Source organism: Chenopodium album, chromosome 13 (genome assembly GCF_948465745.1).
Source record: "Chenopodium album chromosome 13, dcCheAlbu1.1, whole genome shotgun sequence".
NCBI classification, from domain to species: Eukaryota; Viridiplantae; Streptophyta; class Magnoliopsida; order Caryophyllales; family Amaranthaceae; genus Chenopodium; species Chenopodium album.
The window spans coordinates 20149013-20176851 of NC_137846.1; the positions used below are offsets into that span (position 1 = coordinate 20149013).

General features: G+C 37.2%; 3 protein-coding genes across 4 annotated transcripts; 1 reads left to right on the forward strand and 2 right to left on the reverse strand.

Moving 5' to 3' along the window:
* Nucleotides 1-6095: 6095 nt before the first annotated feature.
* LOC145575358 (uncharacterized) lies at nt 6096-8204 on the reverse strand. The gene is made up of 2 exons (XM_081633238.1): nt 7554-8204; nt 6096-7388 (listed from the first exon to the last, which is right to left on the reverse strand). The coding sequence occupies exons 1-2, from the start codon at nt 8202-8204 to the stop codon at nt 6096-6098; spliced, it is 1944 nt and encodes a 647-aa protein (XP_081489364.1).
* Nucleotides 8205-19327: 11123 nt separating this feature from the next.
* LOC145574686 (cyclic dof factor 2-like) lies at nt 19328-23558 on the forward strand. Of its 2 annotated transcripts, XR_014098134.1 has the most exons (4): nt 19328-19516; nt 20683-20812; nt 21078-22180; nt 23404-23558. XR_014098134.1 is itself a non-coding variant. In XM_081632526.1 (3 exons), the coding sequence occupies exons 2-3, from the start codon at nt 20795-20797 to the stop codon at nt 21960-21962; spliced, it is 903 nt and encodes a 300-aa protein (XP_081488652.1). In that variant the 5' UTR covers nt 19328-19516; nt 20683-20794; the 3' UTR covers nt 21963-22815. The 2 variants fall into 2 exon arrangements, 1 of the variants encoding a protein (XP_081488652.1); XM_081632526.1 differs by lacking the exon at nt 23404-23558 and having other exon boundaries at nt 21078-22815.
* LOC145574685 (putative inactive leucine-rich repeat receptor-like protein kinase At3g03770) lies at nt 23128-27622 on the reverse strand. Its single transcript, XM_081632525.1, has 7 exons — nt 25969-27622; nt 25245-25378; nt 24846-25086; nt 24558-24751; nt 24394-24440; nt 23982-24093; nt 23128-23702 (listed from the first exon to the last, which is right to left on the reverse strand). Exons 1-7 carry the CDS (start codon nt 27287-27289, stop codon nt 23448-23450), a joined length of 2304 nt encoding a protein of 767 aa, XP_081488651.1. The 5' UTR covers nt 27290-27622; the 3' UTR covers nt 23128-23447.
* Between the last annotated feature and the right edge of the window lie 217 nt (nt 27623-27839).

A 27839-nucleotide genomic window follows, 5' to 3' on the forward strand; every position in this document is an offset into this window, starting at 1 on the left:
TACCCATTTTGGTTTACACTCAGATACAACAGTGGATGAAGTTTAAGGATACCTCAGAAATTTTACTCTAACCCGACGGTGTGACTACAACTGGATTTATTCTTGTCCTTTAGGCTCTATATTCTTTTGCTGAGAAGATTTTAATACACAGGTTTCTTATTTTTGTAACATTCAGGATGACTTCCTGTATAATGTTATAATTCCTTGGTATATTCATTTGCATTATCTCAGATTTTATCTCTCAATTTTACACTCCGTTATACTCTATCAACACATTACTATTATTCATTAACTCCGTTTTCCCCCCCAAGTGACCTTGTATGCCGATAGCAGACAAGGTCCACTTGTTGCAATTTCTGGGAGCGAAAAACTCCGTTTTCCCCCCCCCCCCAAGTGACCTTGTATGCCGATAGCAGACAAGGTCTACTTGTTACAATTTCTGGGAGCGAAAAACTCCGTTTCCCCCCACCTCCCAAGTGACCTTGTATGCCGATAGCAGACAAGGTCCACTTGTTGCAATTTCTGGGAGCGAAAAACTCCGTTTTCCCCCCCAAGTGACCTTGTATGCCGATAGCAGACAAGGTCTACTTGTTACAATTTCTGGGAGCGAAAAACTCCGTTTCCCCCCCCCCCCCCCAAGTGACCTTGTGTGCCGATAGCAGACACGGTCTACTTGTTACAAATTATAAAATGGAAGTGTAACCGTTTTTTTTTTCGAGCGGGAAACTTGATAAAATTAAGTACACGTGTCGCAAATCCCATCGCCGATTTTTGAAAACGATTGCCGATTCAGGACCGTTGGATTTCTGAACCGCCTTTCACCTCAACTGACTTTTCAGTTTCCTCCTTTTAGATCAAAATTCCGCCATTTTCTTTTTACTTTTCATTTCTTCTAAGTTTTCTCTCAAAACCAACTATACTTCGATCAGAGCTTTTACTTCTTCTTCCTAAAATCAACTTGCGCATTTCAGCACTTCTCAGCACGCTTTACTTCTGTGTCATTTGCTTGCGAAAAAAGACATCAAACCAGTAGTTTTTGGCGAAGGTACTGTCGAACCCTAATTTCTAATTTTGCATGCTGGTTTTTATTTCCTGTTTTTTTTTTTAAAATTAAATGTCTGAAAATAGCGTCGAAGAAAACTTCCCTAACCTAAGCACTGCTAGGCGTCGTTTAATTAGGCAATATTTAGGTAAAGAAACCGGTAGTAATCAGGGTAATTCTTCTTCCCTTTCCGATAACATAGATTACCCCTTTGAGGCGCTATCTTTAGAAGAAGAAAAACGTGCTTTTATGCTACATAGAACTATTGCTCACCGTGAACAAGCTTACCATCCTACTAACCCTGATATCCCTGCCGATACTGAAATTCTTGACGTTGAACCTGTTAGCGTCCGTTATCACTTACGCAGCTTTGCTGGGAAATGGTATTTTAATCAATACGGCACTAACGTTGGCAATATAGGTATAAACACTATGCCAAGGGTAAAGAGTACCAGTTATCAGCCTCGAGCTGCTGCCCGTGAGGCTGCTGAGGCCGCCAAGGCAGCTCAGGCAGCCGAAGCCGCTAAGGCAGCTGAATCCAGCAAAAGACCTGGGCAAGGTCAAGTCGTGAGTTCTTCTAAAGAAGAACAAGAAGCTGATATCCCTGTAAACCCCCATGAAGGTCCGTCATCTCCCGTTCATGATTCAGCCGTTAACTCGGTTTTAGGAGATGACGAAACTCAAGAAGGTAGTATCAACGATGAGAGCAGGGAAGATATTGTTGATATGACGGCAGAGGTTATCCAGGAAGAGAATCTGGATGAGGGCTACAACTCTGAAACAGACGGGGCTGAATTCCGACAGCCTATTATTCTCCCTAGGGATGGGAAAGTGGCTAAGGCAAAAATAAATGATGATTTTAGGAAAACGGCAATCGAAAAAGATTACTGCCGCCGTGCTAAGAAGTTTTTCAACTTACCTGACGGGTATGAGTTGTCAATTCCCCCTTCTGGAGCTTCAGTACTAGATTGCCCGGCAGGTTCTGTGGCCGTTTACATGAAGCATTTTGACTTTGGCCTCCGTTTTCCTTTACACCCTTTTGTTGCAAAAATTTTGAAGGCCTGGAATGTCTGTTTAGTTCAGGTGACCCCTCCCACCATTCGGGCTGTTATTGCCACCATTTGAGTTATGTTGTATCGGAACTATCCCCTAACCCTTAATGTTTTTAGACGACTGATTACCCTGAAGAGAGATGGTCAGTCAGATGGGTGGTGGTCTTTATATACCCAACCCCACAAATATACCGTCTACCCTAAGCTATCAAGATGCAAGGGTTGGCAAGTCAGGTTCTTCTTCATGTCGGTTCTAGAGGACTTTCCTTTGAGAAGAACCTTCTTCAGGCCTCACCCTCGTTTTGACTCAATTCCCGAGAGAGATCTCGGTAAACACGAAGAGAGAGCTGTCAATCATTTTGACATCTCAGAATTTGACGAAGGTGACGGCAAGGTCCGTTTAGTTCCTAAGGTGTGGGTGCCGAATGTGAGTTACATTCTGGGCAACGTGCCATTATCTCGTGTCGGTCTCTGTTGGACTGACCATTATGGTACTGTTCATTTTATCAACCTCTTACTTTTGTTTATTTTGTAGCATTATTTGCCCTTGACTGATTGAATTTCTTATTCTTTGCTCTCAGGTATAGATAAGTTAGACAACAGGAAACTTGGCCTATCAGCTGACGGGAAAAGAGTTATTAGGCGCTATCCTAAGGCTTCAAGCCCTTACGATACCCTTGCTACCGTTTGTGGCCGCGCTCCTGCTATCAGCGCCAAAAGAAGAGCTGAAATCATGGCTGATGATAACGCCAAGAAGAGAAATACGACATCACTTGCCAATCGGTGAGGTGGGGGTGTTGTGATTTCTAGCCCCAAACAGCCTGAAGGTCGTGGTGAGAAGAAGAGAGACAAACCAGAAGACGAGAAGGCTCCTTCCACCACAAAGAGTAAGAGCCCTGATGTCATCATTAAAAAGGTGATTCAAGGGATTGAGATCGAGGACCTCACTGTTGCCGAGTCTCCTCGTCAACTTCAGCCAACCACCACCGTTGCTCCTACTACGGTTGGCTCAAATTCAAGCATTCCGGCTCTGACTTACCGGTCCAATCAATGGATTGAACGAGTCTCTGGAAGATTTCCAGACGAAGTTTTGAAAGGCTTCGCTATCCCTGCTGGTCATTCCAGAGACCGTTGGCAACCTAACATGCATGTCGGTCGAAATGAATCTATGATCACCGATGACCGGATGCAAGGTGGGAATCTCGGTTATCGGCTTTTGAGCAATCTTACTCTACCGATGGACAGACCTGCTGGTCCAATCGGCCCCCTTGCTGCTGCTCATATGCACAACATGATAAAGGTACCTTTACTTTTGTTATTGGCCCTGTCTATCCCACTCTTCTTTTTTTTTTTATATATATATTCTTATGCTTTATGCGCACCTTTACTATGTGCTTCTCACTCTCTTTGTGTATTCTTAACTTTAAACATTTCTTTATGTTCAGGCCGTCATGTCTGGTACGGAGCTTGTTGAGATGTACCGATATTACCAAGAAAAGCATCATCAAGCCTCCTCCTGCCAAAGTGCTATGCAGGAAATCATCGACAATGCTGAGAGGGCCTTAGATGATTTAAAGAAAATAAAAGAAATAGACGACAAGGAGATGTCGGAGCTGAAGATTAAGGCCGAGAAGGTCGCTGGTCTGGAACTGGAAGTGCAGAGTCTGAAGACTCAAATTACTGAAAAGGATAAGGCCATTGAGCGCCTTCCTTCAGTTGAAAAAGATCTCAGCGACGCCAGAGCCAAAATTAAAAGCCTTGAAGAGAAGGTTCAACAGATGGAAGCTGATAAGCCTGGTATTCGCCAAAGAGCAGTTGGCCGTTATCTAGCTTCTGCTGAGTTCTGCTCCAAGCTCCAAGATCGTTTCGACGGAGGTTGGAATGCTGCCCAGAGATGTATTGCTCACCCTTTTTTTGTGGTGATGCCTGTCGATTGTCAACTTTATTGTTGTGTAAACTTCTTAACTCATTTTCATTATGCTTTGTTGCTTATCAATTGCTTATAAACTCAAACATCTCTTATCATATTAATTAGGGATAAGATATTTTATGTTGCAAATTTGCCTATTTAAACAATGTTATCGTAACTACATTGTTTGCAAAAAACAGTTTGCAAAAAACAAAGATATCTGATATCTGACAACTCTCAACAATTACCAAACCATAACAATACCCAATCATAACAGCCTTAACAACCTGTCACTTAAAGATTATCAATATACGATATCTATCTCACTCTTTACTCCCCCTAGTGTACATAGTTCATATTGGAATTATGTACACTAGGCAGTAATTTGTGTTGCTGGTCCAGATTATAACGTCGGTCACCTACTGCTTTGCTGTTTCAGCCAAATAGGTACCCTCTCGGCGATCACTTTCTGAGCTACGCCTCATATCGGCGTATACTCGAATTGATTTGGCCGGTTGTAGACTCATTAACTTCACGGAAGCGATTTTGAGCTGTCCGTCCCATTTAACGATGTTCTGTTAAATGGAGGATGCCTATTTTCAACACACGTTGTCTGAATACCTCTTCATTCATCACTGATATCCTTTGTTGTTATCAGCTTCACGTCAAAATTTCATATATTTTATACATAGTACTTTTTCAGCACAGCCGAGTTCCATACATTCTTTAGTGGTGCCCCATCCAAAGTCTCCAGATAAAACGATCCCTGGACGACGACATCTCTAATCCGATAAGGTCCTTCCCAACTTGATGTCAGCTTTCCATCCTCATTTCCCTTACCCGTCGTTGCTGTTCTTCGCAGTACCAGATCCCCTGCACTTAACGGCCGATGAGATACCCTTCTGTTGTAAGCCCTTGACATTCTTTTTTTATATGCAGCTGATTTAACTGTTGCTTTTTCTCTGAGCTCTGGCAGAAAGTCTAACTGCTATCGTAAGAGCAAATCATTTTGATCTTCACAGTAATGCTGAACTCTAAATGTCGGCAACCCTACCTCTGCCGGTATAACTGCTTCTGTACCAAATACTAAAGTGTAAGGTGACTCGCCCGTAGCTTCTCTGATTGTAGTCTTGTTTGCCCACAATATCTCCGGTATCAAGTCTGCCCACAAACCCTTTGCATCTTCAATCTTCTTTTTTATTGGTGTTATAATTTGCTTATTTGCTGCCTCTGCCTGGCCGTTAGACTGTGGATGGCATACCGCTGCATAAGCAAATTTCACTTTGTACATCATTAAGAGATCTTTGACTGGCTTACAATCAAACTGGGTTCCATGATCAAAAACCATTGCCATCGGCGACCCAAATCTTGTGAAGATACTCTTCCATATAAACTTCTTCACTTCTGATGCCGTTATCTTCGCTACTGGTTTTGCCTCAATCCACTTCGTGAAGTAATCTATACCCACTATCAAAAATTTCCTTCCACCTGTAGCCGATGGGAATGGGCCAACTATATCCATCCCCCATTTTGCGAAAGGGATCGGATTTAATATCGGTGTCAGATCATTTGGAGGCAAGTTAATAACTGGGGAAATTTTTTGACATTTCTCACATCTTTTAACATAGGCCACTGCATCTGCTTTCATTGTCGGCCAGTAATACCCCCTTCTCATTGCTTCTCTGGATAAGGCTCTTGCTCCGAGATGATTGCCACAACTACCCTCATGTAACTCTTCCATCAACCTTGCTGACTCAAAGTCCGTTATACACCTCTGCAATGGCAGTGAAAACCCCCTTTTGTATAACTGACCTTGGTGCATGACAAACCATACACTGTCTTTTCTTAAATTTTTCGACTCCCCTTTATCCGTCGGTACTGCCCCATGAAGGAGGTATGCCAATATCTTATCATACCACTGGACTCCGATGTCTACACATAGCACCTCTACTGACGCCTCATCTATGCTTCTCTGCTTTAAAACCTCCACCATGACTGTCCTTTCCAAGTCATTAAAACTCGAACTTGCCAACCTTGCCAACGCATCTGCCTGAGCATTTTTCAATCTCGGAACCAATTTTATCTCAAAATACTATAACTGCGCTGCTAACTGTTTCATATTTTCCAAGTATTTCACCATAGCTGGTTCTCGGGTTTCATACTCCCCACTATACTGACTTGATACCAACCGGGAATCAGTTGTTAAAATCAATCGTTTTGCTTCTACTGCTATTGACAGCTGAATTCCAGCTATTGCAGCTTCGTACTCGGCTTCATTATTCGTGGCCCTAAATTTAAACTTCATGGCATATTCAAATACTTTCCCATCTGGCGCCGTTATTACAATTCCGGCCCCTGCCCCTGTCGCTGTAGCTGAACCATCAACTGATACCTGCCATGTTCCCAACTCCTCCTCTTCATCTGTATATGTTGTCTCAACAATAAAATCTGACAGTGCTTGGGCCTTGATTGATGTTCTTGGCTTATAGCTTATTTCATACTCCGATAATTCCACTGCCCATGTCAGTAATCTGCCAGATGTATCCATTTTATGCAATGACTTCTCCAAAGGATGATTTGTTAATACATCTATTGGATGTGCATCAAAATAAGGCCTTAACCTCCTAGCTGCCATTACTACTTCTAGCACCATCTTCTCTATCACTGGATATCTGCGCTCAGCCGCATTCAGTACATGACTAACAAAATATATCGGCTTCTGCTGCTTCTTCCTTTCCACCAACAAAACAGCTGCTACCGTTTTTGGTGATGCCGAAATGTATAACTGCAACAACTCTCCCTTCTCGGGCCTCGCAACTGTGGGAAGAGATCTGAGATGATTCCTTACTACTTCCAGAGCATCACTCTGTTCCTTTCCCCATTCGAATGCCTTGTTCTTTCTCAACACCATGAAAAATGGAAGTGCCTTGTCAGCTGACTTGCTGATAAATCTGGTTAATCCTGCCATCCTACCAGTCAATCTCTGTATATCACCAATGGTTTTTGGTTGTTTCATTTGGAGAACTGCATTCACCTTATCAAGATTTGCATCTATTCCCCGTTCACTTACCATAAAGCCCAAAAACTTTCCTGATTTAACTCCAAACACACACTTCTCTGGATTCAACTTCATCTGATATCTTCTCAACGTCTCGAATGTTTCCTTCAGATCTGCTATATGGTCTTCTTTCTCCTTACTTTTCACTATTGTATCATCCACATACACCTCAATATTCCGGCCCTTCTGCTTCTCAAACATCTTATCCACCAATTTCTGGTATGTCGCTCCTGCATTTTTCAACCCAAACGGCATTGCCTTGTAACAGTACACACCGGCATCCGTTATAAAAGTTGTTTTGTTCCTATCGGCCTTATGCAAGCTGACCTGGTGATAACCCGAAAACGCATCCAAGAAACTAAGCATAGCATGACCAGAGGTTAAGTCTACTAGCCTATCTATTCGAGGTAATGGGTAGCAATCCTTAGGGCAAGCCTTATTCAAATCTGTAAAATCCACACACATTCGCCACTTCCCTGTCGGCTTTCTCACCATTACTATATTTGCCAACCATTTCGAATACGTGCAAGGCTCAATGAACCCTGCCGCTAAGAGTTTATTCACCTCAGCCTGAATTGCTTCTATCTTTTCAGTTAAGAAATTGCGCTTCTTTTGCCTTATCGGTCTGAACTTTCTATCCACGTTCAACTTATGCTCCATCACCTCTGGATGTATCCCCGGCATCTCACTCGCTGAAAACGCAAAGACATCTGCATTCTCACGCAGCAGGCTTATCAGATGGCACCTTGTATCTACATCCATATCAGCTCCAACCTTCACTGTTCTACTCGGATCACCTGGTTGCAACTCAACCTGAACAGTTTCTCCCCCTGGTAACGGCCTTGGAGTTTCCTCTGGCCTCGTGTCAAAGTTCTTCATGGTTAAGTCTTGGACTGTTGGCTCACCCTCTCTTATCGGATTGCATGGTACTGGAGCACTGCCAACTGGATTCTTTAAAGCAGTCACATAACAAGCTTTTGACATTACTTGACCTCCATACACCTTTTCTACAGCCCCCAAATTTGACACATAGGCTACTGCCAAATGGTAAGTCGACACAACGGCCTGCATATCATGTATTATCGGTCTGCCGATAATTGCATTGTAGGCTGACTTAACAGCCACCACCAAAAACTCTGCCATCACATCCCTTGCTTATGGCCCATCTCCCAGCCTAACTGGCAACACTACACTTTCTTCTGGCCTTACTGTGGATCCATTGAACCCAATGACAGGATATGATACCGGCTTCTGCCTCCCTATATTCATTTCATTAAAAGCTTGTACAAACAGCACATTTGCTGAACTACCCCCATCAACCAGCACTCTTTTGATGTCAGCTCCATTTATTTTAGTTATTAAGACTAACGGATCATCATGTGGGAACACTACACCCCTTGCATCTTCTTCTGTGAACACTACCTCAGGTATTGCAGCTGGCCGAGGACGATTGTCCACATCCAGGGCACAAACTAGATGACGGTGTTCAGCTAAATGCTTCTTCGCTCCACTAATCGTTCCTCCATGCACTAGCCCCTCTGTTATCACATCTACCCCTCTTCCAGTGGATAACGGCGGCACTCCTACATCTCCTTGTCGGACCACTCCTCCTTGCACCCTTTCTGGTCTTGCTTATATCTGCTGCCTCTCAACTGGCTGTACCGGTTGCTGATTCCTGCCTGTGTTCAACCGGTATCAATTTCTCAATGTTATCCTTCAGCTGCGTACATTCCTCTGTGTAATGCCCCACATCTCTATGAAACATGCAATACTTCTTCACATCCATTGGCCTTGCCTTCATGGGAATCGGCCTTGACCAATCTTCTCTATTCTGATTTACTGAATAGATTGCTGCCCTTGGTGTATTCAAGGGAGTGTAAGTACTGTTTCTCATTGGCGGCCTTGATGCCCTTGGATCTTGCCGGCTTCCCCCTCCCCTTCCTGGGGCAGAGGCTCTTGGCCTACTACTTCTTGACGATGTCCCTTCATGCTGATTTTGCCCTCTTCCGGCAACGACATGTCTACTACTTGTCTTCATCAATTCTTCACTCTTAATGTAATCATGGGCTTTGCTAAACGCTGCTGCTAATGTCGGCAGATTTTTCCTTGTAAGATAACGCTTGAAATCAGAATCAACCAAGCCATTCATCAAAGCCATCACAGCTATTTATTGTTGCAGTTTTGGGATTGTGTTTGCCTCATTGTTAAATCGCCTAATGTAATCCCTCAGGGATTCACCTGGCCTCTTCTCTACGGCCATCAGCTCTCCAGAGGTTCTCTGCCGCACACTATTACTGACATATTGACCCACAAACATTTCGGTCAATCTTTCAAAACTATCTACCGATCCAACTTCAAGGTTGTTAAACCAATCGGCTGCAGCCCCAATCAAAGTAGTCGGAAAGACCTTACACCAAACTGCATCTAAATTGGTATACAACATCATGTATCCCTCATAGGACGTTATAAACCTCGCTGGGTCCCCTCTTCCATCAAATCTACAAGTCGGCATTTTCACCTTTTCCATCGGCTGGTCCAAGATATGTTGTGCAAACGGAGACGCCCTTAACTGTACCACAGTTCGCACTGCCTGCCCATCTACCTGCGAACTTCTCTGCCGCTGGGTTCTCGTACTTACGGTATGACTTGAGGATTGCTCAACCCGCCGTGACATAGTATGCGTTCTTACCGGCGACTCATGTCGGGGTCTCCTGGGCGAGTTTATCAACTGATTATGTTGCTCTTCCTGATTACGGTGCGGTGTTCCCCTATCGGCCTGAGCGGCCCCCCTTTCAGCCTGTGCCATCTCAGCCTCCTTTCTCTTCTTACTCATTGTACTCATCACCCTTGCTGCTGTCTCCAATTCATCTGGTGTGAATGCTGCCATAGGATCCTCTGCCTCCCCTCCACATGTAGGGGAAGTTAACGGCATATGAAACTGGTTATCCTCAAAGGTATGAGTTTCATCCACTACCTCTACCTGAGGTTGCTCTACTGACTGGTTTACTGTTTTTCTTGTCACTGGTGTCTCATTATTTCCGGCCATGATTGTTGTTGTTATATATATGTATATTAATTTTTTTTTGTGCGAGGTTCTTAGGCGATAGAAGTGATCAATGTCCCCTCCTTCTAGCGCCAAATTGTTTCTGTCTGGATCTGATCTCCCAAGAACTCGGACTCGAGATCCTGATATTCCTATCGGCAAGCTGAGAACCTACACAATGAGAAGAAGTTAGCTAACCCCGGGGTAATCCGGGGATAACCACTCCGATGATAAAGTCAGAAAGTGTTTAAGAAAGGAAGATAAGTATGAGAGAGAAAGTAGAGAGAGAGAGAGTCATTAATATCTTCATTAATGAGGTCTTACCTACTATTTATAATGGTTCAACTTGACAGGTGGCTCTCATCCATGCAAAACTTCTTGAGCCAAGTGTCAAGCTTCTGTTGCCACGTGCCGAATTCCGACAAGCCGATATGTCTACTTTCTGGTACATATCAGCGCCTTTTCGCAATTACTCATGGTTTGATCACGCGTTTCTTCAAGATATCGGTCTTGCCTACATATCATCCCATACACAAGTGAACATAAATTTTGTGAATGGCAGTACGTTGATGTAATATCTCATTAATTTACAAAACTCATAACAATGAATTAGAGGAATTCAACGGAGAAAAAAAAATAAATAAATTCTTTTGCGGATTTATACTGTGTGCAAAAAAGAATACTCCCTCCGTGTTTTAATAAACAAATATTTGGAAATAATAATGTTGTGAATTAGGGGAGAAGAAAAAGAAAATTCCCACTATAAATGAATTTTGGCATAAATAACAACAAATGTTAGACAAATTAGGACAACGGACCCCACAATATTGTCCTCTTTTTTTAAAATATTCCTTTTTTATAAGGCTTTTAAATTATTAAGTGTTGTACATAAGTGGGGCCCACAAATTCCTTGAGTCCTCAAGGACTAACGGGGCATTTGGCACATGGGAATGGGAATGGGAATTTGGGGAATATATGGGAGGAGTGGGAATGGGAATTGATAGGTCGAAATTCATGAAATAATCTTAATCCCTTGCTTGGCATATTTTGGATACAAGATTGGAAAATTTTAAATCTTGTGTTTGGTGTGTGAGAATAATAGAGGAATTAAAAGCAAAATTTCAAGATTGCCCTTTTATCATCGCATATTAAAAAAATAATGTCATAAAAGAAGGGGTAGTATTCACTGGCGGATCCATGTAGTGACTGGGGGGGGGGGGGGGGGGGGAGGGCACGTGCTACCCCCAGACAAAAAAAAAATGTTTACAAAAAGGCCTCATTAAAAATAAGATATAAAAATTATGCAATGATTACCTAATGAGATAATTGAAAGTGCTTCAGCGGTAACTAAGTAGGTGAATAAAACTTTCAAGTGCTGGGTCTAAGGTTTGAATCTCCCTTCTCCCCCCATGTTTTTTTTTATTTTTTATTTATTTATTTATTTTTTGGTTCATTCTATGGGCCTGCTCACATTTTCAGAACTAAACTGATTGGAGTTGAACTAAACTGAACTGAGCTGAAATGAATATTTTATGAGAGAGGGAAATTAGGAGCTGAACTGAACTGATTGGAGCTAAACTGAACTGAACTGAAATTAAGTAAATATGAACAAGTCCTATGTCTTTGTTTATTTTTATTTTTTGAAAACTATTAGTGCTTTATTATTTTTTAATCTCCAAATTACTTTCCTATTTCTTGACATTTATATTCAAATAGATTAGATTAGATAAATATGACTTCCATCATAAATTGATTCTTCACCAAATAACTTTTCACTTTTTTTGACATTTATGTTCAATTCAAATAATTCAGATTAAATAACTCATAAAAAATTGGTTAAGAACAATTAGTAGTATGGAATAAAATTTGTCCGTGAAGAAAATTAGTAATTTCTTATTAAATTGACTAATTTTATTTGATTGTTATACGAAGTGTTTCAATATATATTATACATAATTTTATTTGAATAATAACTCGCTACAAAATCTATAGATATTTAAAAATTTGATGGTAACTTTTATACAAAATCTCATTATATTAGACAAAAAAATTTAACTTGATGTGTTATTACCAGCTTATATTTTAGCTTTTTTTTTTTAGTCTCATGTTAGTAGTTGTATATTTTTTCCCTATGGTTTAGTGCTACCCCTATTTTGGAATCCTAGATCCGCCACTGATAGTATTGTCTTTTAATAGTTTAAAAAATTCCCCCCAATTTATTACCTGCCCCTAGGTAGTATTTTTTTTTTTTAACAGGGCCCTCGGGTAATAAAATGTAGGGAATACAAGCTAATTATTCCTAAGCCTATTCCCACTTTATATCACAATTCCCACCAACCAAACATTGGTTTATGATGACTAGGGATTCTTATTCCCATTCCCAACCCATAATCCCACATACCAAACAACCCGTAAAGGTACTTGAGGTTGAGAATTTCACCCTGAATAATGCCAAAACGCAAATTAATTCCTTATATAAGCCGATTTAAAAACTATTCCCCACAAGACCGTACACGTAAGATCGGTTCTAAGGTTTGGAATTTGCTTATATAAAACCGCTAACAATGTTGGGGGCTTTATATATAGAAATATCGTTAGAGGTTCTATGCATAAAACCACTAATACCATTAGAGGTTTTATTCATATCATTAGCGGTTCTAAGTTGAAGCTATCTCGTTCAATTTAGCTTTCACTTCTGTCAAATTATATAATACCATTAATGGTAAAACCAAATTACATAGAACTACTGATGGTATTAGAGGTTTTATATAAAGAATCATTATTACCATTAGAAGTTTTATTGATAGAATCTCTAATATCATTAGAGGTTCGTTCTATATTTGTTAGAACCGCGAACAGTGTTAGTGGTTTTATACTTACAAATTAAATATCGAACCTTAAAACCAAGCCTGCGCGGATGGTATTGTGAGAAATAGCTTAGGTTTCAAACCAATGTACATAAGGATTTAATTTGTTTTATTACATTATTTTGGAAAATCACTCTTTTAAATGAGTTAAAAAACAAAAATAAGAAAGCTAAAAGTGACATAAAGAAATTGGCAACGCCTACCATAGACTGCCAGCCAATGACCAGGAGTAACCTAAGAATGAGACACGTTTTGAATATGGCACACAAAAGGCTTATAGACTGCCAGCCAATGATCAAGAGTAACCTAAGAATGAGACATTATTCGAATATGACACACAGAAAGCTCCCGAATAAAGGCATGTAACCCTGTAACAGTCGGATTATACTCAAACTTAAGATGGTGTTTTACCTACATTTTGTAAACATTACAACATCATTTTTTTTTTATGTATTTTTGTCGAGGAAAGAAAATCGGACATGTTATCTTATAAGTTATCTTTTCTCTCATCTTTCTCCAATGTGAGACAATTTATATGTGAGAAATAAAGAAATTTCAACACCCCACTTATGTGTGAGTTTCCAATTAAAAGCTAACTAGAAAGGCAATTAGTAATAAATCTATGATCTTCTTAGGGGATGTCCACCTATATGTTAAAAAAACTTTATGTAGCAATACTATTTTTTTCTTTTTCTTTTGGCTTATATAAGGTGTTTTTTTTTTTTTTTTTTTTTTTTTTTTTTTTTTTTTTTTGAATTTGAGACAAGTTACATGTAGACAACAAAAAGATTTCAACACTCCTACATATATGAGTGTCCATTGCTTTAAAATGTATGTTTAAAGCATAACAATTCTTATCTAGTTTCTTTAAAAGCTCAGTTTAAAAGGTACAATAGTTATATAGTGCACTCTTATGCATCTAAAATACACAGACCACGCTTATAATATAAACATTAAGTTAAAAAATATGAACACATAAAAAAATAAAAAAAATAAAATATTTAGGTATAAAATATAAATACATAAAAAAAAATGACCATTTAATTAAAAAAAAATTAACATGTAAAAAAAATGAACGTGTAAAAATGAACATTATCGCCTAGGCGTCTTAGAGAGTTAAGAATTCGAATTTGTTTGAATTCAAGGAACAATAATGGTGTGAATATAAACCCAATAGAGAATCGAATAAAAAATTGTAGTCAATTTTTGATGAAAACAAAGATCTTGATCGAGATAAAAATAGACTTAAAAAATTAAAATTCTTTCTTTGGCCCAATTATCGATTAGAGGATTTAGCTTGTATGAATCGTTATTGGTTTGATACAATACAGGATTATAAATATGAACATTCAATTTTATATGTTCATAATGTTCATTTTTTGTAATTAAAGTAGTTATTGGCCCATGACCAATTTATATTCTTACACTAGAGGTGTTAGTTTATATACCTAAGTTTTTGTTTTTTGCTTTTGTTTTTGGAAGAAATTTAGATACCTTAGTTAGATTAAGTAAAATGGGTCGAGTGTAAAGGTGTCAATTTGGATAATCGGATGGATTTTGGGTTGAGTCTGTTCGGATCGTATATTCGGTTCAAAATTATCTTTCTAACCCGCCTCGGGTTAGGTTGGGTCACTTTCGGGTCGGATCCAATTTGGGTCAAGATCTGTCGGGTTCAGCTCGAGTTTGAGTCGGGTCAACTTCAGATCGGTTCATATTCAGTTCGGACAAATTCAGATCGGTTTCAAAACGGCTTTGACCGAGTTAATTTCGGGTTGATGACTTTGTATTAGGTTGGTTCAGGTTTGGTTGATTTCGGTTTTGTTAAGTTCAATTTGAATACTAAGGTTGATTCAGTATTTTGTCAATTCTTATTCAAATACTTTTCGTGTTTGGCTGGTTTTGGTTGATTGACCAAATTTAATACGGAGTATTCAAATAAGTACATTTTTAAAACTAGAGTAATTAAAAAAATTTTATCTTGTTATTAGGTCGATATCAAGTCATTCACGTGTTAATTTTCCATATCATGTCATTAATATATGTTTAAGTAAAAAAAAAAAAAGATAAATAATAGGTTGGGTTAGGTTGGTTTGAAATCATGTCAAGTCAAAATCAAGTCGAATTAAAATTAGGTTGAGTTTATATCAGATCGGATCAAAATAAATCGAATTGAATCGGGCATTTTTCGAGTCAATTTCTATTCAGTTCAGATTGAGTCAAATCGGTTCGGTTTGAGTTCAAACCGGGTCAAATCGGTTTCTGGTAGGTTCAAGTCGGGTAAAATCGGTGTCGGGTTACGTTCAAATCGGGTCAAATTCAGATTCGAATTGAGTTAAGTTCAATTACAGATCGAGTTTGAGTTTAAAGTTTCTCGGATCAAATCGAATCGATTACAGTTCAAAACGGAAGATTTTTTCTAATCGATTCGGTTTTGTCACCTCTACTCGAGTGTAGAGGTGTCAATGGGATAACCGGATGGAGTTTGGGTCGGGTCTATTCGGGTCGGATATGTTCGGGTCAAAATTATTCTTTTTATTTGAATCGGGTCGGGTCGGGTCAAATTCGAGGTGGATCAAATTTGGGTCATGGTCTATCGAGTCCGGATCGGATATGGGTTGGGTCAACTCTAGATCGGTTCATGTTCGATTCGGATAAATCCGGATCAGGTTCAAAACGGGTTTAACCGGGTTAATTTCGGATCGAATGAATTTGGGTCGGGTTGATTTCGGTTCAGTCAAGTTCGGTTTGCTTGAGATAAGGTTGATCCGTTGATTCATTAATTGGTTAATTTCAATTCAATTCTTTTCTGTGTTTGGCTAGATTTTAATCGAGTTGACCCAAGTCATATCCAAATAAGGTTATTTTTAAACTAGAGTTATTATTGAGTTTTTACCTTATTATTAGGTCAATATCAAGTCATTCATGTATCATATTTTTTATCGAGTTGAAAGAAGAGGTTTTAATGTTCAAGTATTACAAATTATTTGTAGCAAATTTTAGATGAGACAAATATAAAGCTTAGAAAGTAATTTTATATAATTGGTATATACATGAAGTAAACTTGTTACTCCGAATTATTTCTTTGTAGTAAAAAACGTTAACTTATTAATAATTAGTAAATATAATACTCCGTAGTATAAGAACTTGAATAAAAAGTCAATAATTTATTATGATCGGGTTAAATTCGGATCGGGTAAAAATCAAATCGAGTTAAAATCGGATCGGGTTAATATTAGTTTGGGTCAAAACAGATCGGATTAGATCAATTATTTGCCGGGCCAATTTCGGATCGGGTGAACTCAGGTCGGATCAAATCGGATTCGGGTTGAGTTCAGGTCGGATCAAATTGGTGCCGGGTTAAGTTTAGACCGGGTCAAGATCGGATTCGGGTTGAGTTCAGTTCAGTTACAGATCGGATTTAGGTTTTAAATTTCTCGGATCAATTGCAGTTCGAAACATATAATTTTTTTCGAATTGGTTTAATTTTAACACATCTACTTCAAAATTAAGTCATTCTAAATTATCCCACAACATTTTAAAAGTGCTTCCAAAATAGCATGGATAAGAATGATAGTCGTACTTAAAGGAGTATCCAAATTCCTCAAAAAGTGGGGATCGTGCATCACATTGACATCGCCAAAAAGTGTCCAAGAAATTGACTGTCAGCACTAAATTTCAGCCACGAAAATTTATGTGGCCTAGCTTTTACCTTTTTGCTGACTCACTTGCACATCTGGCCTCTTTCTAGAGCTTTGCTGACAATGCTGATTCATTCGGATAGTTCTTCTATTAATTTACTACTCCACTCCGTATATTGTTTTTTTCTTTTTCAAATCAATAATTTACACATCAAAAATTTCACCTCAATATGTAGTGCTTAGGACATAATTTAATTTTCTCCCTCCCTTTTTATTTTATTCCATATTCTATATGAAAAGGTCGTTAATAAATTGGATTATGTTTATTTTTGATAATAAAGGTTATAACTTTACTCTGGACATAATTTAATTTTTTCGATCCCTTTTCATTTTACTCTATATTCTATTTGAAATTGTCGTAAACAAATTGGTTTGTTTTTATTTTTGATAATAGAGGTTATAACTTTACCCTCACACAAAATACATTTTTCTCCATTATTTTTTATCACTTATCAATTTCACAAGTTAAAAATGTCAACTAGGCAAAAAATTGGTGAACAAGGAATTAAGCATGACCGAAATTTTATTATTGGATTATGAATTACTTCGGTGTTTAGATTTGACTTCTATTGTATTCTTTATTTTCTACAACTCTTTAAAACTGCTACATCCCTACCTTATAAAAAGTGGGAAAATACTCTTATGAATAGTGTTAGGACATTTTTAACCCTGAAAATGTTTAATTACCTTTATACCCCCATTAATGTTTTATGAATAGTTTATGACTAATTAATGTTTTATTTTATTGTTAATTTGTTATTATTGATCAATTTCACAACATGGGTTTTAGCGTTAATTTAATTGCTCACTTGTCAGTATAATCAACTTAGTGTTGCTTTAATTGTTCTAACCTTCATAAGTATGATTATGAGAGGTTTTGATTTTACATTCTTTCCTATATGAAGCACAAGGAACTATGGAAGCAAGCATTTGTCCAATATAGTGCAAAAGCAACTGTGCTGAAACTGAAATTTGATATATGAGAAATCAGGCTCAAGTGTGGGTTGGTGAATCGGTTATATTTCGGACAGTAAGAGAAAACAGATGTCCATGATTTTGATATAAGTTTACAAGGGTATTGGTTCATTTAAAAAAGTTCATGAAAGTGAAATCCGAAAGATCATATGAGTAGTTCTAACAAAAAAATAAAATAAAATAAAAATACTAGAAGCTAAGACAAAGGTTGGTCAAATACAATAACCAGAAAGTTATTCAAGAGATTGCGGTATTAATGCCATTGAGATAGTTTAGTTAGTTTGGTGACTCTTAAGGTCCAAGCAATAATTGCCCAAGTTTTTACTCATTTGAACTGAAGACTAGCCAGGTAGAAATTTGAATTAGGAATGAACTTGATTGACAATTTCACACAGTCAATCACTCAACATCTATTGTTTTTAATTCTTGGACCTTATTTCTCCGCTTAACTTAGGGTCTGTTCTCGTTGACTGAACTGAGCTGAACTGAATTGAACAAGAGTTTTGATTTGTTCAAGATTTCAATCTTTATCTAGGGCTCTCGGAGCCTTTTGATCTTGCTACCAACTTAGGACACACTATGTTAGTTGATTCCAAAAGCATTAATATGTGAACTGAACTGAACTTATTAGAGCTCAACTGAACTTAACTGAAATGAACATTTTATGAGAGAAGAAAATTAGGAGCTGAACTGAATTGAACTTATTAGAGATGAGCTGAACTAAACTGAACTGAAAATAACCGTATGAGAACAGACCCTTAGTTTTTGAGGCTACTTGGTCCATTTTGTTCACTGCATTTTTTACCGATTCAAGAAAATAACTTCATTATTTTTGTAACTTTAACAAAATAAATTACTAACTTATAATATCAATTTACTCTGTAAAATAAATTATTTACAAGGCAATCACTGTTAAATGACATTTACTGTAATTATTACGATCATAACTTTAACCGATTAAAACTTAAAGTGAGGTGTATTGGTATCTTATATGAATACAAGAAAAATATAGACATGTGATGTCCTGCTAATTGAACCATTTCAATCTGTACTTTAAATATAGCAAATATTTGCATGTCTAGAACTCGATACTTTTAAGAACCCATTCACTAATTCTAAAGTAATTTGCTAAAGTTTAGAGCATTGCTTAAGATACATGACATTCAACATATTAATCGCCCGCATATGTACAAATAGTTATAATAAAATATATGCAAACATGCATAAGGTATTAAGACTAACTGCAATGACTCAACTTGAAACACTACCTATACCGCGCGCATCGCGCGCGTAGGATCCCCTAGTTTCATAAAAATTGCAATTCAGACATTAAACTTTGACCACATTTATAACAAATATGAGTATTCCATATAGAGTATAAAAAATGGGATAATGAAGATGGTTGTTTCTTAAATTTTTATTTGAAATTGTATTAACTCATCAAAACTTATTTATTCTTAAATACTCCCTCCGCCCCTAAATTACATTTTTACTTCTAGCAATTATTCCTCACATAATAAAGAAAAGTAGGAATGTAATTTAAACACGGAGGGAGTAAATCAAAATACATTAAACTTACAAAAAAAAAAAAAAATTGTTCCGTATTTCCACCTCAGACTTTCTCAGTAGAAAAAAAAACCAAGTGACTTTGCCACCATAGACTTCCTCTGTTTGAAACTTAGAGACAGGCTGTTATTGTTTACAGCCAAAAAAAAAAAAAATTTCTTTCACATCATATTTAAGATTCTTGACAAAATCACATTTAGTTGTTGGATTATAAATTCCAAAGATTGATATAAACCCAATTATCTTGCTATTTAGATTTCCTTGGAAATCATATTTACTTTATTATTAGCTTGATTCAATTCTATGGTAAGTTTATCTTCCTTTCTTATAAATAATGCTTATGATTTTCACTTCATATGCTCTTTAATGATATACGGAGTATGGAGTTATGTATGTATTCACAAATTATTAATGTGTTAATTGTTTTATAGTATGATTAATTAAAAAAAAATTGGGTTGTGATGAATGATGTGTGTTTATAAGATATTTGTAATTATAAATTTGGAGTTTTTCTTGATTGATATAACTTAAAAAGTTAATCTCAAAGTTGACAATGTTTGATTGTGAATACCTATGTTTTTTTTTTCCTTGGAAATACCTATGAATCATTATATACTGAAAAATATGAATATTATGAATTTTAGTTTAGGGTGGTTTCTACTTTGTCCGTCTCTAATTCCCATAAAAACAAGAAAAACTTTTAGAGATAAGAGAAACCCGTTTAGCGGGGCTTATATATTTATTTGCTTACTAAAAGATTTGTTCCTCGAAATTTTAATTATTTTTTGGTTATTCCAAAATTCTGACTACATATTTTATACTTGAGGTATCATCTGAAATCTGCATAAATACTGATATTGAATTTTAAGCTTTTTAAGAGTTGAGGTCTCTAAATTGGATAAAATCTGTTTTTTTAGTACTAGTAGGATGGTAGAATTAATGAATTATTGGCTGTATACGAGCACGGCTCGTTTCAACAAACATAGTCTGATCATCTGATGACAGTGATCTGTTGTTAGAAACTAGCCTGTGAACTTGTGAAGTATCTTGCTTGTACATAGATGTCTTTGAAGTTGTTGGCTTAACTTTGGTTACGATATACTCAGTATATAACTTAAAGAAGAATGAATGATTGGAAAATAAGTTTTTTCTAGCTGTGTTCTGTTCCTTTGATCATTAAGGTTTTGTATCTCTGAAGCCTTGTATTTGTATTTTTCTAGATTTCGAAGCCTTTTCCATATCAGGACTAGGCTTGTCATATCCATAAATGTCGCGTCTTCTGCTCATATCTGGTTCTCCCATTAGGAAGTAGAAGTAATAGTAAAACTAAATTTCAGCAAGAAGTGTATACTGATGGGTTTTATCTGTTGATTTTGTTTAAAATTTGAAGTTAATTTCTCTCTGAATTCAGAGATCTTTATAACAATTGCAGTGTGGTCTGAGCTGTATTTGACACGATATAATTGCTGCAGTTTGCTGACATTGCTATCAAAGTCCTTGAACTTGTGCTCGCTTGTTACGTTTATTCAATGTTGTCCTCTGATCACTTCCAGAACCAGTAATTTGGTTTGTCAAGAACTCAAGATGGTAATCCAGGAAAAGGTATATATCTTTTTTTAGATTAAAGCGTTCTTCAAAGTTATAATGTTGAATACAAGTATATAATTATATATCATGAGAAGTGCTAATTGTAGCTCTGAGTCCTATGCATAAGAAATTAGGAAGCACAGAAATAGTACATTTGATTACATTGAACAAGTTGTGTTCGTCATAATTTTCCATGTAATATACGAAATACATTATGCTCCGTATATGGTTATGAGTTTATATCATTTTATATCATAAAATGATCACTCTTGAACATCAGGTATCAGCACGACAATATACTGAAGCCGCAGACATAAGTCCAGAGGCAAGCAAAGCTGCTAGCATGATAGAGCTTGATAAAACCGTGTCTTGCCCACGCTGCAACAGCATGGAAACAAAATTTTGCTACTTCAACAATTGCAATATTAACAAGTCTAGGCACTTTTGTTGGAGTTGCCAAAGATACTGGACTATTGGAGGAGCTATAAAAAATCTCCCCATTCGATCAGGTCAAAGCAAGAGTAAACATGCATCTTTGCCTCCCCTACCTTTAACTACACCGTCTGATAAGCTAGCTTTTGAAGCGCCTGGAAAGCTTTCAGAAACATTTTCCATTGCCTACAGAGAAAGAACCAGACTTGTTTCATCGAGTTGCTCTTTGATGAGAAACAACGAAGTTCAACATACAGTGCAGGGTCCTCCGGAAACTCCTTATCCTTCGAATTTTGATTGGAATGATGAAGCACTGCTAGTTCCTTGGAACAGTCCAACAGTGGGATTGATTCCAGGGGTTTGCATTCCAAACTTTACCAACAGTTCATCTCTGTCAAACTCTGCTGAAAATAGTGACTGTACTGGGTATACTTCTCCTTCATGTTTTAGGAAGCATTCAAGGGACCTAAATTCACAAGACGAAGAGAAAAATGACAAGTGTTTAACAAAGACAATGAGAATAGTTATCGATCCTGAGGAGGCTGCAAGAAGCTCTATACGGAATACATTGGGAATTAAATCTGGTAAAGCTGATAGCATTCGGAATGGGTATATGTTTAGAGCTTTTCAATTCCGGCCTGAAGAAAATGCTGAAATATTAGAAGTTGAGAGGGCATTGGAGGCAAATCCTGTAGCTCTTTCAAGATCACAGAGATACCGTGAAAGCACTTAAAAATACTGTGATAGTGTGATCTCAACTTGAGAATATATATTGACAGTAGTTCGTGAGTCCACATTCTATGTACTAACAATGTGACTCTTTTAAAGGCATGTCTGGATAATTGGAGGTAATGAATGGATAATGTGGTGGAAGTGATGGAGGAAGAAGTGGTGGACTTGTTACCCTTCAAACAAGGGTAGTAATACTTCTCCACAGCATCACCTCGCAAGGTTAGATACATTATCTCTAATCTGATAATAATATTTCCAGCATCCCTTGCTCCTCCAACTACGACCACCTCATCCCATCTACCACCTTTTATTAGACTCCATAAGTTCCTTATTAAGTTATTAATACCCCTTTTCAAACATGCCTTTAGTTTATCTGTTTGTCATGCTTCATTGATCGTCTCACTGTCAAAACAACTCACATGTTCTGCACAAGTAGTATTTTGAACCATATCTAATGTCTGGCGTATGCCTTAGCAAATACTACTGTTTCACTGCACTGAGGTAGTGAGGTCTGAGCACTTGTTTGAATTTAAACAGTATTTCAGAACAAAGGCTGGTTGTTACCTTTACGTTTTTCATCTATCATGGCGTATTAAGTTATTAACTACTATGGAGCATTGGATTGTTGAGGGATAACATTGTTCTTCTGTATAATCCACTCCTATTGATTAAATGTACGAGTAATTAACATTATTATGCTATATGAAACTCAAGTATTTCTTTCCTTTGTAAGAAACTACAAAGATGATTCCAAATAAACCAAAAGTGTTGATTATTCTCTTAATCCTTGAATAGATTAAGGAGATCAGTTACTCGAACAGTCGAACTTTTCTCTTAACCTCAAGAAACTATATCAGCTCCCAAACACTGACTTGACACTTAATAAATTAGAAATTTCGGTGGTTTTTTTTTTTTTTTTTTTTTTTTTTTTTTTTTTTTTTTTTTTTTTTAAAAAAAAAAAAATAAATTATGTTTTGTATCTAACTGTGTTGGACATGAGTATGTGAGTCTGAGTCGCATAATCGGTGATCCACATTTTGGATCTGATGAGTGATTCCTGTCAGGCTGTCTGCCCAGCACAGCACTAACCAACAAATACTGCAACATATTGATCCTCAGTTTTACTGATAAGTAAACAAAACTCAATGCTTGAAAAAAAAAGGTGATAAATTTTAAAAAAGGATAAATACAAGAATTATACAATACATTCAACTACAAGCTTATATAATTGCTGTCATGAATATTACATCCCTCCTCCACACCTTACTCCCCGTCGTAACTTGTAAGTGGTAAATTATTCCTTTTAGATGATAAAGTCCCACATTCCAGAAAAATGGCACTACAATATCTTCAGTTGCTAGATTACTAAATTTCTGTTCTAGATAGTATATACAGCATTACAGAAAATGATGTACAGAAAACCAGTATATATGCTTGGTCAGGATTCAGGAAGAACAAATAATGTTGAAGCTCAAGATGGATTCTCTCACTGAGAAGTGAAAACAGGAGATAAGGATCTGTCACTTGAACCATCTACTTGCCCTGATTCCTGAATCTGAGCTGCGAAGTGCAAATTCCAGAGTACGTCTTCAATGGACGGTCTATCATTAGGGTCGTTTGAAAGTGACCTTACGGAGAGTTCCATCAGTGTCTTCACTGAGTTGTCCGGACACTCTTTCTGTACTGCTGGATCCAAAATCTGTTTTCGGGCTATCTTGTCTGCCTTAATGCCAACTTCAAACTGCAGATAAAAACAAAGCATCCATAAATAGTGTGCAATAACATATATCATGGAAGAATCATAGGCTATGTTACAGACTTTTCATTTCACCTTTCAGTACTCAAGCTGGACCCTTCGACACATCACCTTGGACAATTCTTTTTCTTTGCTCTATGTTACTTGGACTCGGGCACTTAAACATGTACTCATGTCCTTCACCCGAGTCCAAGTAGCATAGAGCATAGGAAAAGACAAAAAACAAACAACATAATCATTTATTTGCAGAAATCAAAAACTTACTAAATCTTTTACAACGGATATTTCATTATCAGATGTAATTTCTCTTCCAGCAATGATTTCCAAGAGAATCACTCCAAAGTCATAGACATCACTCTTTTCGTCTTGCTTCACTCTGCATGAATGCAAGAAATTAAAAAACATTGTTTGTAAAGGATAGCAAATGAAAGATTATACTTACATAGGCAACACAAGGCTCAATATCATGGCAAAATACTCAACAATCTATTCTCCCATAGCACAGGATAACTGTTTCTTGAGATGTGATGCTTTTAATTCATCAATATTTTTTATAAATAAGATAAAAAAAAAAAAATCTGCAAACTTTGGTTGCGGAACAAATCTTCACGCAGTAATTACACATGATTAGTAGCATAATCTGAAATGTGATGCCAGGCTGAAATTGGGTACTTACATTGCTTTACCATGTTCTTTGGATCCAGAGGATGAAAGCATATTGGCCTAGAAGAATTATAATCAAAGTGCATTATGTCAGACTATCAGCTCTAAGCCTTTTTTTCCCGTCAAAATGAAAGCTTGAGATTTTAGACACAATAAAAATTATCTCTGGAGTGATACCTTATCCATGTTTTCAGCTAACAAAGGCAGATTATAGCTGTTTAGTTTCACATGAAGGCTATGATCCAATAAGACATTAGTTGTCTTGATATTGTTTGAATACAAACCCGGCATCATCCCTGTTTGGAGAAACTGAATACCTTTTGCAACTTCAACTGCAACGGTGATTCTCTTTGCCCAGGTAGGCTTTTGTCCTTGATGAATGACAAATTTAAAGGAAATAAAGTGAGCAAGCATATTTACCAGGCATCTTTGACATCATTAAGCATATTTTGTTAAAGTGTTTACCAAAGATGAAATCTCTTAGGTTCCCATTTGTAACTAACTCGAACACAAGATATATTCTGCTAACAGTTGAGTCTTCTGTATTGTACTCAAAGCAATGGCCTAGAGCGCTGACCAAATGAGTATGTCTAAGCTTTGATAACAGCTCTATGTCATGAGTGTAGGCTTGTGTTCCACGCCGTTTTCTCACTTTCAAGCATTGAATGGCAACAAGATTATCATTGGCAAGTATGCCCTTGTATACCTGATAATCATCAAGGACATGTGTCACTAAACAAAATAATATCCACAAACTTACTCCTATTTACAAAGTATTATTACAAATTATGCTTTTGTAGTAATACAATCTACAGAATCAACTCTATTATGAGATACCATTTAATGAAGTCGAGAGATTCTTACCGGACCAGAAGAACCTTCCCTGATTAAATTTGACGCATCAAAGTTTGCTGTGGCCTCCTTAATCTCATCCAAGAGAAAGTTGCGATAAGCAGGAAGACCAAGGGGTCCCAGCTTTGCCATTTGACAGATTTCCCCTGCAACAATGAGTGAATTAAACTGTAACTTTCAGAATTGAGATGACCACCTCCCATTCAAATTCAAATTCTTCACCAATCTTTTTCTTACAGCATAGGATAATGTTTATAATGACTGGTTCATTTTTGTGACACATACCACATTATCACCCATTGCATTTACAGCTTGTTTCGCAGGCAATTTTGAATGTGTGGTGATAGCAATAATTTGTATGCAATTTTGCAAGTAAAGTCTCAACATCAATGTCTGTTATAAAACTCTATCCCCTATATCATTCGGTATAAATTTGCATTACATCTCATTATACTTCTATAGTTGCTATTGAGTGGTAATGCAAATTTATGAAAACTTACACTTTAGAGGTGAGAAACTTTACCATACACTTTCTTTGCATAATCACATACAAACTTTTTACAATCTAACACCTACCAAATTGACCATTAACACTCATTATAGAAGAATTCTAAGCTCTTTGACAACAGAAAATCAGGTTTTAACTTCATAGAAAGGTCAGCGACACACACAATGGTTTTCTTCTCCATGAAACAACTCGTAACTATATAAGTAAAGCAGCCACAAAATTGCTTACTTGCATCCAAAAGCAGCTTTGAAGGGTACATCATTGTTGCCTTCTCAAGTATAACTCTTGTTTGTGGTTTTTTAAAAGATTGTTTAGAGAATACAAGTCCAACACCCAACACCATAAGACCAGCAAGTGAAGTTGCTCCGACTATGCTCATGGCTACCACAACTTTAGACCCTTTTTCTTTCCCTTTGTGAGGCGAAATCTCCACTGCCAAAGCTTCATTATGACAAAACGCATATGGGTGTTGCCTTTGTCTCCCATTCGACAAACAATTACCCCGGTAATGGACATTTCGACTCTTATTTCTTGATTTCAGACAAGCAGGCAAATCCCCAGTCAAGTAATTGAATGATAAATCCACAAAGTTCAGGTCTGCACCACAAGTCATATTCTGAAGTAGCATTCCATGAAACTTATTCCCAGCAATATTGACATAACCAATCGAAGGCAACGAAAGCAAAGACGGCATAAATGGCTCAACAAACTCATTATATGAAACATCCAGCTTCTGAAGCTGATAAAAGGAGCTCATATTATCAGTGATACCAAACCTGAACTTATTCCTCCTTAGTACCAAAGTAACCATTTTATTATGCAAAGTAGGAAAAGTTGGTCCTAAAGAATTGTTCCCTAAATCAAGAACTTGCAAATTAGTCAAATTCCTAAGATCAGGAACTTCACCATTAATGTTATTCATTGAAAGTTGAAGAATCCTTAACCCTTCCAACCTTGATAATGAAGTGGGTAATGATCCATTTAATGAATTATTCTTTAAACTAAGAACAGTTAACTCAGAAAGTGATCCAATCCAAAAGGGTACTTCTCCAATAAACTCATTATGATCCAATACAACAGTTTGAAGATTTCTTAAACCCAAAATTTCCACAGGAATTGTACCATTCAGTTGATTTGAACTAAGATTTAACATTTCAAGAGAAGTTAAGTTACCTATACTTTGAGGGAGAGGACCCCTTAAACCTAAGGACACCAAAGATAGGACCTTTAAACTTGGCAAAGCTGCAAGAGCACCAAATAGAGCTTCCATGGAAATATTACCTGAAACTGGAACAAACCCAATAAACCCTTGAGTATGAATTTGAGTAACGTTTTCTTCATAACATGCAATTGTAAGATATGGGCTTGGTTCAAAGCTGCAAATATCAATGTTTTGGTCTAAACTGTTTATGTTTAATGGGTAGTTCAGAATCTGGTGAATTGTGAAAAATGCCTGTAATTGTGATTGTGGCATCTGATTTGAGAAGTGGGTTTGTAGCAAAATCATGAAAAGGAGGAGCAAAAATGAAGATTTGAAAGGTTTTTCCATCTGAGCTCCCCAGGAAAGTTGGCAAAAAAATTCCAAACAGTTAAGGCTTTTTCTAAGGTATTTTATGGCAGGAATTTCTGGGGAATACTAGGACAATGTTACACTGACGTTGTTGAGAGATAACGACTCTAACACTGTGATTAACAATAGTCGTATTAAACTGGTAAATAGTACGGGGTAAGACTTAACGCTCAGGATCAATCAAACATTTTCCGACTTGAGGACTTAAGTACCATTAGGCATTAGTAATAAATAATGAAGGGGTGCAGACAAATGCAGTAATGCAAAGGAGAAATGAAATGAGCAAAGACATTTGTTTGTGCATGTGTCAGAAAAATGGCAACTTTTACTGTCAAAAATGTGAATCCAGCAAAACCACTTGCTAAAATGTGGTTGTGGAGGGAAAATTGTTAATCAAATATTGTATTTTATTTGCTTGTGAAGATATCAACAAAAGGATAAAGTCATTTTCACCTTTCTAATGTGCTTTTTTGTTTTCTTTGGCGGCAACGTCCGTTTCTGATAGTTCACGGGGTTAATAGTGCACACT